At 49.5% G+C, this 12,996-nt stretch overlaps 1 protein-coding gene across 4 annotated transcripts in view; it reads left to right on the plus strand.

Moving 5' to 3' along the window:
• LOC127071812 (transcriptional adapter 2-alpha-like) overlaps window positions 1-12,996 on the plus strand; it is a 46,049-nt gene that overhangs the window by 727 nt on the left and 32,326 nt on the right. Inside the window, exons 2-4 of one of the 4 annotated variants that reach the window (XR_007785235.1) lie at window positions 84-876; window positions 1,802-1,982; window positions 2,140-2,289. Coding sequence is in view for 2 of the 4 variants with exons in the window: in XM_051011513.1 (XP_050867470.1) it covers window positions 84-1,451; window positions 1,802-1,982; window positions 2,140-2,314 (1,724 nt within the window). In the remaining 2 variants the exon portion in view is untranslated. Of the gene's footprint in view, window positions 1-83; window positions 1,513-1,801; window positions 1,983-2,139; window positions 2,443-2,504; window positions 2,634-12,996 lie in introns of those variants that run through there. The other 3 variants (XR_007785237.1, XM_051011513.1, XM_051011514.1) reach the window with 3 other exon arrangements.

Genomic DNA, 12,996 nt, shown 5'->3' on the forward strand with positions numbered 1-12,996 from the left:
TGGATAGGGATAGGTAATCGTGTACGAGCGTGTACGCGTCAACATGAAAGGTCCAAAGTAAGGTCTACATTTTCCTCTTTCAGACTGCTCGTCGAGTAGAACAGAGAATATTGGCCATGACGTAGAACTCGTCGAGGTGTCAGTCGTGAAGGACGAAATCCTTACTTCAGATCCAATGTGTTACGCGTGCAAAACCAACCTGAGGGAACCTTACGTGAGGTGCGCCGTGTGCCTAGGCGTGGAGTTGTGTCCTTCTTGTTTTTCTAACGGATGCGAGATAGGTGATCACAGAAACGATCACGATTACGTCGTAGCAAAGAACGAGTTCGAACTGGTAGACGGTAGCGGTTGGACGGCCAAGCAAGAATTGGAATTGTTAAACGTCGTGCAAGAGTGCGGCTTTGGTAATTGGGTGGACGTGTCCAAGAGAATAGACGGCAAGTCTACGGAGGAGTGCAAGGCGCACTACTTGGAGCACTACGTGGATAATCAGACCCTCCCCGGACTGCCAAGGATCAACGAAACTAGGGCCAGTCTGTTCGGTTGCGACCCAGTCCCGTATTGCTACAAGTTGCACGACTTGGAGGAACCGCCTAGATTTGCTTCGGATACGCTCAACTGTAGAATGTTGGCTGGATACAATGCCGCGAGATCCGACTTCGAGGTGAACTTCGACAACCACGCGGAGCTGCTCGTGTCCGACTTGAATTACGACCAATTCGATCCGGGCGATTCGGACGAGGAGTTGGGAAAGTCCTTGCAAGTGGCCATCGTTCAAGCTTACAACAACAGACTGAAGGAACGCAAGAGACGAAGGAAGATCATACGAGATCACGGACTGATCGCGATAAGGAGAACGATGTCTTGGTTGCAGAGGTACGAATGTACGATAACGCGAGCCCTCGCGGAGAGGCTCTTGATTTTCATGCAGCTCACGGGGGGTATGGATTTCGATTACCTCATGGAAGGTCTCCATCGCGTTGGCGAACTTAAAAACTATATCAATAAACTCGTCGACTTTCGCATCAACGGGATAAGATGTTTCCACAGCGTTTCGATCTTTCAAAAACTGTCGAAGCTCCGCCAGGAGAACGAGAGGGAGAGAAAGCAATATCTGAATAATCCGGAGTACAGTTGGAGGAGCGTATTGCCGGATAACGTCGCGAGTTCCAACGTTGCGTCGATGGGACATAATATCCCGCAGAGAAGAGCGGCGCCACCTCTCGTGATCAACGGTCTTCCAGGCTACGAAAGGCTTACCAGCGACGAAAAGCTATTGTGCTCCGTGACCAGAGTGGTACCCGCCAGCTATTTGGATTACAAGCACATTTTAATCGCGGAAAACAAAAAGTGTGGTTCTCTGCGTTTGGCACAGGCTCGCGTTCTCCTAAAGATCGACGTTAATAAGACCCGCAAGATATACGACTTCTTGGCGGACGAAGGATACATAAGTAAACCCAATTAACGATTTCTAACGGCGTACGATAGCGTATCGAACGAAACTGCACAAGCGTAAGTGTTTCCTCGTACACGTTCGTCGGCCGCGCACACCCACTGCCGCGGCTAAACCTAAGTTTAACGCTTGAGAGATTACGTTTAGAGAGATAATGGCCTACGCGATATCCAAGAGAGAGAGAGAGAGAGAGGCGCGTTACCGTTTCCTCGCAAACGAATTTTCTACGATTCTCTGTATCTTTCCAAATGTCAGGGGCAAGGACATTTTTGTTGCTCGTCGTCGTTGCGATCGGTCAAATTTCACCTTTGCTCTACTTGCAGGATATAAAGCAATTGGTTTTTTTAGAATTCGAGAACGCCGAAACGCTGTTAATATCCGAGGTGTACATGCTGCTGGAACATAGGAAAGCTCAGAACGAGTCCGCGGAAGAGGAACAAGAATTTTCGGAAGTCTTTATGAAGAGTTTGACGTATACCAATCGATTTGGAAGATTTAAAAATAAAGAAACCATCGCAGCGGTTCGAAGGTACACATCCCTCGTCGAGTACTTTCCTCGGCGATTCTTTAACGAGATTAATCCACCTTTCGCCGTATTTAGAGCGCGCTTTCATCGGCCCTTTGACCGCCCTTACGCCGCGTTTACACCGCGTTCATTAAAGCCATATCGATTGATTACGTTGCAGCTTGTTGATGCAAAAGAAACTGCACAAGTTCGAACTCGCCTCCTTGGCGAACCTGTGCCCGGAAACTCCGGAAGAAGCCAAAGCCTTGATTCCGAGCCTCGAAGGACGCCTGGAGGACGAGGAGCTACGAACGATCCTGGAGGACATACAAACCAAGAGATCTTTGCAGTACTGAGGAGCCTTCGGTTCCTTTCCCTTAGGATCGATCGCACGACTGCAAACGTCTGTCCTTTACGTATTCCTATCGAGATACGCGCCTACTCTCATTCCATTTTTCAATAAACGTAAATCGACTCTCTCGTTCGTCTTTCTTTCTCTTTCTTTTTTCTTTTTAACTCAATTCTTTTTTTCTCTTTATCAAGTAGCCGGGAGAATGTCGCGTCCAGTTGCACGATCGCATCGATTTGCGACAGCAAAATGAAGGCAAGCGTCCTCGCGAAGGAAGAAGAGGACGGCTAATCGTAGGAACGACAACCGCACATTATCGGCCTCAGGTAATTGCGTACGGTTGACTTTGCACGCTCGAGAGCAGCCTCTCTCGTCACGGTCCCACCTTTGGTCAGTTCTTGAGCAATCGACGCGGCCAACGACGATTTCTCTGCTGCTCTCTTTTGCGGCGAAGCGTCTCTCTCCTTTGCGCCGTAACGTCCAACACGCCCTAATGGGCACCTTCCGAGCGCCGCGTTACCGCGCTACGCTCCGCGATCTTGTATCGTCGTTGCCGATCTTCGCTTCGACGCTCGCACCTTTCTTCCATCGCTCTCGGTCTCCCTCCGACGAAGGCGTAACGCGGAGGGACCCCGGGGGTCGGTGCGACGAGAGCGAGCAGTGGGAAAGATAGAAAACTGCGCCATCGACCGCGCGTACTTCGAGTCGCGCCATCTTCCCCGTCGGTCGTGCATTGCGCCTCCTTCGGTAAAGGGGACCTTCTCTCGAGGTAGCGTCGCGCGTTCTAGGAGGAAGGAGAAATCTCTCTCTCTCTCTAATGTCGTCGAACCTTACGAAACTTGGAGGATACTCTAATCGCGTGCTCGTACGAAAGGACGGATCGATCGCTGAAAGTCGCTGCTAAAACTCGCGCTGACGCAACCCCGACGCGGAGCACGGTGTCGTTATCGTCGACGCCGTATGCACGGTACCTGTCGTCGGATCGCTCCTACGCGCAAACCTTTTAAGATAATTATGTTGACCGTTAATCGACTATAAACTCGAAGCGATTACCACTCGTTTTATCGCGAATTGAAAAGGTTCGCGCGGAGATAGGAGAACTCTGTCGATTTCGAGAGAAACGTTGTCTGAACGAGCGCCTTCCGATGCGTTTCCCGCTCTCCCCCTCGCAGCCTTTTGCGCCTTCGATCGATCGTGTTCTTGATGTATCTTTGGACCGAGATCTTCCGCCAGGGAGATTACGTCGCGATTACGTCGCGATCGCGTGCATTTCTTTCGCGAGATTTTCGTCTACTCGGTAACGCCAACGGATCCCCCTAGCGTACAGATTCTTTTGGAAATCGGCCAATTCGATCGGCGATTCGACGCGAAAGACCTTTCGTCGAGGAGGAGCTTGCCATAAAGCGCAACAAGTTTTGCGCTTCTCGAGGGGTAGGGTTAAGCGGGCAATCGATGGAATCAATTTGCATAATGTGTACGCGCAAATGTGTACGTTCCGCAATGAATTCTCTAGCGGAGGCGCCTTCTGTCGACGATATCCGACGATATCGACGTGCGTACCGGTACGTACTAGACGTCAACGGATACGTAGGCGACGGCGATGGAAATCGCCGACGGCGCCATTAACATTCTTCGTTCTTACGTACGATTATTTTCACGATTGTTATCTCTTCGAAATCTCGCTTTGGGATCTAACGAAGAGCAATGCTGCGATTTCGAGTAACGCGTCGCACGTAACGTACGTACGTCGTCGTACTCGAGGTGTATCTCGAGGATGTAGGATCGAAAAATCCACTCGAGGACTTTCCTCGTTCCACCTTTCTCTCTCGCAAAGTCTTTCGCGCCAAGTTAGTCTGGAATTTCGCCTTAGCACGAGCGTTGTCTCGCGCAAAGAAGAACGATAGCTTTGCAATTTCCTTCGATCGGACGCGAAGGATAAAGATCTCTTCTGACCGCCACTTTGCAGCGACCGATTTACTTATCTTCGAGTATCGTCGCCGACGCGCGTATGTCCCCGTTCAACGGAGCAAAACCAGCGTCGCGAGGACCGTAGCAATGACACATGGTTACGCGGAATATTCGAGGGGAAGGGACAAATTCGAAAAAGTGGGTGTGAAAAATCGACGAGGATTACAAGAGCGGTTGAGAAAGGAGAAGAAGCGTTGTCTCGCCAAAATCCAATCGGGCTACGAAAGCTGGAGAAAAATCGCCGACGTTGGGAGAAAATCAAAGAGGGGATAAAAAAAGAAAATAGGTTCGTTAGGATTGGAAAGGTCGAGAGCGGCCGAGAGCGGTCGAGAGCGGTCGAGAGCGGTCGAGAGCGGTCGAGAGTAGCGCGCGACTCGACGAGAGAACGATGGGTACGGCGATGCGCTGCTGCGCTTCTGCGCTGATGCGCTGATGCGCTGCTCCTCGAGCTCCGATCGAGCGAGGCCGCGCGCTGCACTCGTCGTCAAGCCGAACGAGGCCGAGGGAAACCGAGGGAAGCCGGCCGGGAAGCTGAGCGATTGGTCACCGGTTCTGACCGAAGAATACCGAGGTCGACCGAGCCCGAGCCGAAGGGGAAGCGAGCGCGCGCAAAGCGCCAGGCGGCGAGTCTCCGCGGAGAGAGGCGCACAGCTCAAAATATATTCAGTGTATTGCAAAGGAGCGTGCGACGTGCCGTTCGCGTTTCGCTCGCGCGTTCGCTCCTTCGTTTGCGCGCGCATCTTCTCTTTTCTCTCGGTCGTAAGACGACGCTTCGCGATATACTCTATAATATACATTATATGCGCGCACGAGCGTGTCTTTCTTTTGCGGGGAAAGAAAGATAGTTGGACGCTTCTTCCTTCGAGAGGAGAAAAGAGCCTCTTTCTCTCTCTCTCTCTCTCCCTCTCTCTCCCTCTCTCTGTCTCTCTCTCTCTCTCTGTTTCTCTACCCCCTCCCATCCCGTCCCATCCCATCCCATCCCTCGCCTCCTCTGTCTTTCTCGCTTTTTCTCACTTTTTCTCGACGTCGGAGCGTCGAAGAAGATACAGGGGGATCGCGGAGGATACAGGATCCTCTTAAAAAGAGGAAGACCGCGTGCCAGAAAGGAGGCTCTTTCTCTCCGTTGACCGTGAGCAGAGTCGTAAACGCCGTCCGCTCTTTTCTTCGTTAGAGAGGATTTTTCTGTGAAAAAAAGTAAAAAAGGAGAAGGAGGAGGAGAAGGAGGTTATCGCTCGTGACTAGAAAGGAGGAAGGAGGATCGACGATCGGAGCTTTTCCCACGAGAGAGATCGGTGAGTCTCCGTCAGCAATGTCGTCGTGATACCGAATGAAATGGCCGAAGGTCGAGATGAGAGTTCGCTATCTCCTCTCTCTCTGTCTGCCTCTCTCTCTCTCTCTCTCTCTCTCTCTCTCTCTCTCTTTCTGTCTCCCTTCTTCTGTCTCTCTCTCTCACACACACACAGAGAAAGAGACTCTTGAGCAAGCGAGAGGAGAGGAGGTCGTTTACTTGACCGCGACGCGACGCGACGCTTCCCGCGAATCCGCATCGTCGATTTCTACGAGCTCGCAAAGTGCATCTTTCGCCAAGATCCTCGTAGTATCGTGGCTCTCGATTTAGCCACGGTGGCAATCACGGTGAAAATCACGATTATTTGTTCTCTCCGCGTTGTTATCCGCGTTTTGTTTTTTCAAAGAGTTTGCAATTCAGCTAAATTACATTCTCTCTTAATCTTCTTCGAATGCACTTTGATAGTTGCATGAGAAATAATTGTATAATTACCAGCGCGCGTTACTCGTATATCTCGTATAATCGGATTATAAGATATTTGACGAGGAACGTTCGAACGTCTGTAAAGTAATAGTACGATGTTTCTCGCGAGTCGTTACGTTTACAGTTCTTCTTTTCATAGTTTCGCCATTGTAGAAAGATCTACGTAAAGGAGCATTCCCGTCGCCTTTTATTTCAGCTTGTTTCATTTTCATCGAAACGCTTTTTCTAGCGGTGCCGTAGAGAATACAAACGTCGAACGGTTTTTCTACTTGGAAACTTTAACAACTGCATCGTCCGTCGACGTCGGGCCTCTTTATAAGTTATAAGATAGATTCTAGGTCGATCGATGTGTACTATTAGTCCGTGTTAATTAATTAAGCTAATGTAGTCATTGCCGACGTGCATCGAGCGAACTATTAAATCTTTCGTTCTAATCTTCGTCGTATCATGTATCATCTGTCTCTGCTCGTCGGTTTATATCCGACGAATTTTTAACGAAGAAAACGACCAATTCGGAAGTGTAATTAACGGCGATGAAAGAAGGAACGAAAAATCGACAGAGAAAGAGAATTCGTTAAAAGCTCCTAAATTCTTGTCAAACGCGTAAGCGGATGCATAAAGAAGGGGAATGCATCAAAGACTCCTCATCGCATTCTTTTCCTCTTTTCCTCGGAAATTACCGAACAACCGAGTTCGATAAATCGCGTTTGTACCGGGTTAGCCGTGTAAACGGACGCGCGATCGATCGAATCGATCAAAATTCATTTTTCGACGCGAGTAAATTTAAGCGGACGAGATCGCCGTGCGATCGTTTGTCATCGGCAACGTTCCGAACGCGAAACGATGGAGCGAATGGCATCGTACCGGTATCGCACCGGTATCGCACCGGTATCGTAGCGGTATCGCCGCGGTATCGGATTTGCGGCATCGCATTATCTCTATCGTAATATATTACGTTGCTGGCAACAGATCGCAACGCGTTCATATTGCGAAGCACTTTGTTATACGCGAAAGCTCGAGTTACTCCGTTGCGAGAGAATCGCTACGGTTCGATCGCACTTTCTTTATATATATAGGTGTGCGTACCAACGATGCTCATTCCCTTTCGCGATCTTACAGGAATATCCTAATTACGCTGGAGGAACTTTGATCCTAAACAAGATGCGCGGAGATAAGAAATTTCATCGTCGAAAAGTTTAGTATCTCATCGAGAGGTCCGCATTGACCGAGATATGTCGGAGGTACGCTTCGAGCGAAAGACGACGAGTCGATAGGTCGACGCTGAATCTTGGATAGGTTCGCGAACGAACTTTTCCTTCTCGATCTTTTCGATCTTTTCGATCTCTTCGATCTCTTCGATCTCCTCGATCTCTTCGATCTCTGCGATCTTTTCGATCTTTTCGATCTGCTCGCAGATCTCTCTCTCCCTCTCCCTCCCCCTCTCTCCGTCTCTCTTTCTGCTTTCTCAATGGTCTCAGTTTCCATTGAAACGTCCAACGGTTTTGCATATAGGTTTCTGCTACTTCCATTGTTATGCTAATTCAATTATTATTCTATGAATGTCAAAACTAGCTCGTGACATCGTGAAGCTCTGCCGAGCGAGCGATTCCACGATCTCTCGTCTTCTTTTATATCTCTGCTTGTTTTTTTTCTTTTTTCTAACGCATTGAAATGTACGCGAAAACTGCGAAAAAACGGCGAGAAAACGACGCTTTCGTTGCACTTTTCGTAGTGAAAAGTTGCGTTGAAAGTTTGCGTTTCCCCGAAATCACATCCATTCGTACGCGCGTCGTGTTTTCATTGTGGAAAGACAAACATACGATGCGACCCTATTTTCTAGCTTGCAGCCAGGTGCATTTGCGCGAGAACGCAAAGAAGGTTAAAAGCTCGTACGCTGTTTGGTACGAGCGAGTTTGTTGCGTCAGTAATTCGTAGCACCAGGGAGAGATGACTCTTCTCTTATCCTTCTCTCTCTCTGTCCCCCCCCCCCCCGAATCCAATCGCATTTCAACGCTTTTACTCGAATAAATCGAATAAGATGCACTCGTACTTAGGTACTCTTATTCAACTCAACCGTAAGAACGAAGCGGCGGAAGATGCCCTCGATCACATCTACCGATAATTATTATCGCCGTTCTCGTCGACATCGATCGGCTTCCTCGAGACGACGCACGATGCACGTCGCAAAGTACGTGGCAGACTTAGACCGAGACCTACTACGTGTATACGCGCGCGTGTATATACATGTGCGTACATGCATGTACGTGCATACGTGCGCGTACATTACGTTATCCGAGAAAACATGAGGCTAACGATATCAACGACCCGTAGATATGTATATCGAGTCCGAAGAGACGGAAAGAAGAGCGTGCGATCGTGCGTTCGTGCGCGCAAGAGAGCGAGAAAGGAGCGAAGAGCGATAGCAAAGAGAGAAGGAGATGGCCGTCGAGGATCTCAAAGCGCCTACTTATTTGTCAGGCCGTTTGCTCGTACAAGTTCCGCGACGTCCGCGTGACGCGTGTTCCATGACCTCGAAATTCTAGCTCGATCGTGCGAGAAAAAGAGAGGAAATAAGAAAAAAGTTTGCGATAGTCGGGCGACTAAAGTCGGAACCGTTCCTTGTCTCGAAGTCTTGTTCGATTCGTCTTCGAGAACGTCACCTTCGGATATTCTTAAAAGCTTATCGTTGGTCATTTTCGGATCGATCAACGGCCGTCGTATAAGTAAATTTCGTGTTTGGGAGCGTTCGAGACACCACCTTCTCCTAGACACGCTGCAAGGAAAAAGATTTGAGAGAGGGAGAATGATTCGTAACGCGTATTTACAACGCGTCAAAGTCGAATTTCAATGGAAATCGCCACGACGCAATCCAGTTTCTCTGTGTATCGCGTACAAATATTGACGATACTTTAGTATTATCTGAATTTAGCTAGAGAGCCCAGGCTTTATATCTATAGCGAAGTGTGCGCGTACACGAGCAACGTTTTACGATATTAATTAACGAGTTACGTTTACGATTGACGGTTCTCGTTGAACGATTCGTTGCTCGATATCGAAAAAAGGAGAAATGCGCTGCCGAATTCCTTTAAACGCGTTTCCAAAAAAACGCGTTCGTTCGCGTTCGCGGCAAATATCGCGCGCCTTTCCATACGTTTCTAATCTAGCGAACGTCGGTCTTATCGGTCAGCATCCATCGAAGATATAAGCAGCCGGGACTCGAGGTAACTGTTACGCGATAAAACGTGATACAAACTGGACGTCGTCCGGCAACGACGAGCGTTCGTGTCCGACCGAGCAAGAAAAAATCGACTGCGCTTCGCAGGAGAGAAAATGAGAGAATATCGTTCGTTCGCCGGCACCTTTTACCGCGATACCGTCGAGCTTAGGGGTCTTATGTAATTCCGAGCACGTCTATTTGTTTTTCCATCGATGCAAAGAGGATGCTCGAAATAAACGCGTACGCTTTAGAAATTCTTCGCTCGCGCTCGTCCGTTTCTTTTTCCAGATTCCGTTGCAACGTGCGAACGATCGTCCCGGGAAATGGACCATTCCTCGTACAGGCGACTTTTCGAATCGGCCGATTCGGTAAACGTCGCGCCGCGGACACGCCTCGAGCGCGTAGAACGGCGACGGCGACGGCGCTTGATCGCGGATCTAACGATTACGCCGCAACCTAACGTCTGTTCCATTGCAGCGACCAGGGATGTGATAAACGTCGATCCTTGCGTCGATCTTGGAACGTGCGCGCGTGTTCCGGAGCAAATACGTTGTTCGAGCGTTGCCACGATTCGCGCAAGTTCATTGCAAAGAGACCGACCGAATCGACTCCTTCGAAATACCTCTGCTGTTACTCTTATCGCTCTACGAGACGCGTCGAACGACCACCTGCTCGGATGCGATATCGTAAGAGATCCGCGAGCTCTTCTCGAGCTACGCGAGTGATAATGTTCCACGGGTTACGAAGAAGAGATAATGCAAAACTCGAGAAAAGAGAAGAATTTCCTTTTCGAGAATCCGGCTCGTGGTGAAATAATGTTTCTTGCGGTTAACTCGCGCGATCATTGCTCCTTTTTCAAACGTTGCGCCGGAGAAGCGCAACGCGTTAATTAAAGTAATAAAGTAACGTTTCCCGTGTATAGGAGGGACGCGCGTCATGTATCGCGCTTATCGACGAGTACGATTTAATTAAATAAAGCTAATAAAAGGGGATATCTCGCGGGTGGTTATATTACAATCTCGATCCGACCGTGATTCGAGAGTTGATCGATGCGAGAGACCAAGTCGAATATACGTCGAATGTACGTCGATACGATTAATCGATTAATATCGTTCGACGAAGGATCGCACTCGGCCGTGGCCATAAGGCGCGGCCTAGGAGAAGGCAATGATATCGAACGGTCTTTGTGCGTTACGCGCAGCGGATATACGCTAATCGCCACCGACGATTAGTAGAATTACGCTAGTAGGCAAGCTCGGGCGAGGATCGAAGCGCGATCCGCGAGAAGGAGAAATCGAGCGGAAAAGTTGCGATGGCTACGGTACATCGAAGGGAGCTCCTTCTGGATTCGCTTGTTTTAAAGTCGAGCGTAGAGAACGTAGAGACGATGCAGATGCAGCCGCGATATGTGTCGTTGACCCCGCAGGTGGGCCCCGATGATAATAACGCTCGATCTGTAATTGCTATACGGTGGTTAAACTGGCTGGAACGACGGTTAAAATTACCCGGCCGAGTACTCGCCGCGTCGTGAAACCACCGTCTTGCTCCCATCTTTTCGATTCCCTTAGTTCTCTATTTACCCTATATCCGTGTTATATATCCTCTCTAAGCAAAGCGTATACCACGCGCTCGACGATTATTCGCGATTAATAACGACGACGTCTACGCTTCCCAAGGAAACTTCATCGAGAGTCGCTCGGCCCGCCTGCGCAAAACTACTTCCCTGTTTGTATCCTCCTCGCGAGACAAAAATCGATCAAAAATCGATCAAAAATCGATCAGATGTAGTATAGGGTTTTTCTCTTCTCGTAAAGCCGAATCAAATTTATACCCGCTCCTGGCGCAATTTCGCTATAAATTATAGTGATTTTTGACACCGACCTTCCCTCGGCTCTCCCTCCAACGGCGAAATTGTAGACCGGACGGCCCGAAATTACGATTATCGAAATCACTTACCAGGACGCGTTAGGAATTAAGGAGGATAATTCGATCGGCGGAGAGGATGTAATATCATCGTGGACGAAAGGAGGAGCGCGAAAGAACGGCGCTGACGTTCCGCCTCGTTTTCCTCTCGCGAAAGCGAGAGAAAAGAAAATTCATAGGGGGGCCGTATGGTCCGTTCGTCGTAACGTCAGGAACGTTTCGTCTTCGTTCTTGATTTTCGTCGATGCGCTCGAGACTTTCGTGCTTCTTCCCGTCCGACGGCCAGGGATAGCACTCGATAAACGGATTTATTATGTATATCTTTCGGCGAGATTCCCCCAAACGGTTCTACAATAACGTGCTCGCTAACAACGCGTCTGCCAGAGTTATCGGTAGAATATGATATCCCATTGAAAGGAAGCGTTGTCGTAATTAGAGAGATATACCTATACACGTTACGTTTATGCACACGCATATCCGTTCGTTCGTGCAAACGGCAAAGGAGCGACGGGCGGGCCCGCTTATCGCGCGCTCTCTCGCGCGAATCGCCATCTCGCTTTTATAGGAAAAATGAGGCACGGAGAACGGTAGCGGAGTAACCGGGGATAAAGCGGTACGCGCACGGTCTACCGGAATTCGGTGCGCAACGGCTTCTGATATAACGTCGAGAGGAACGTACTTGGACGTTGATAACTAATAAATAAACGAGATAGGCCATTCGGGCTTCGTTTTATCGGAGCAGTTGTAAAATTTATGGACCGTAGCTCGTAGCTCCGACGTAAAACGCAAAGGAAAGTGCCGTAACGAAAGGATCACCTCGAGTTATTAACGTCGTAACGTTCGAGATTTGAGGGGATAAAGGAAAAAAGAAAAGAAAAGAAAAAGCGCGCTCTCTCAAACTCTTTCACCGTCGTAGAGATTCCGTCGCGTCGACGCGCCAAACGCCAAGCGTTCGCCCTCGGAGATCGACAGGAATCGACTTTCCGAGCGTGGTCCTCGTCGGCCTCTTCTAGGATGCAATAGGAGATGGAAGAGGTAAGGCGCGTCAGCGGGGAGAGAAAGGTAATCGCGAGGGTCTGGCCGGATTCCAGAAGCGTCTGGCGAAGGCGCCGCTTTTATTGTCTCCCGATGGGCTTTGCCCACGCGATCAGCGCCGCTGAAGGAACGTGCCTTGGAAGACGGCGCTTCCAGGAGAACACGCGCGTTCCACGAGACCGCTTGGAATTTCCTGCTCTTTCTCAAATCGATCGTTCTTACGTACGAGCCTAAGTGTCCCTCGTTGTTCGCGAGTCGAGAGGAAGGAAATCGGAGAAGAGAAGGAGAGATTCGAAACGGTAAATCGCGAGGACTCGTCGCGAATACAAGCGGGCGAACCAAGCGCGATCGAGACGCAAGCGGGTCGCTCTACCGAGCTGTGTCCTCTATCGGTGCTGCCAGTTACGTCTTAATGCACTTTCCTTCGTCTCTCCTTCGTCGACGACGTTTCAAACGACGTTCGATGAAAGAATCGATCCGATCTAAATTACATCGGCGATTTGCACTCGAGCCGATCGATTTCAATATAGAGATTCCAAGGGGGGTAATCGATCGAGCGATTCGGTCGATCGACCGGCCGTTCGAGCGCTTTCGAACGAACCGTGTAAACCGTCTATCGGTCCCGCTTCAGCGATATCGAATGTACACGAGTACGCGCGATATCTACGAGCCTGACCACTCGACGCAGCTTGGATTTTCCTCTGTATTTCCCGGTCTCGATTACGTTTTTTTCCCGCGTCAAATAGTTTTGTTTTCCCAGCGAATCGCGACTCGG

Source organism: Vespula vulgaris, chromosome 23 (assembly GCF_905475345.1).
Source record: "Vespula vulgaris chromosome 23, iyVesVulg1.1, whole genome shotgun sequence".
NCBI classification, from domain to species: Eukaryota; Metazoa; Arthropoda; class Insecta; order Hymenoptera; family Vespidae; genus Vespula; species Vespula vulgaris.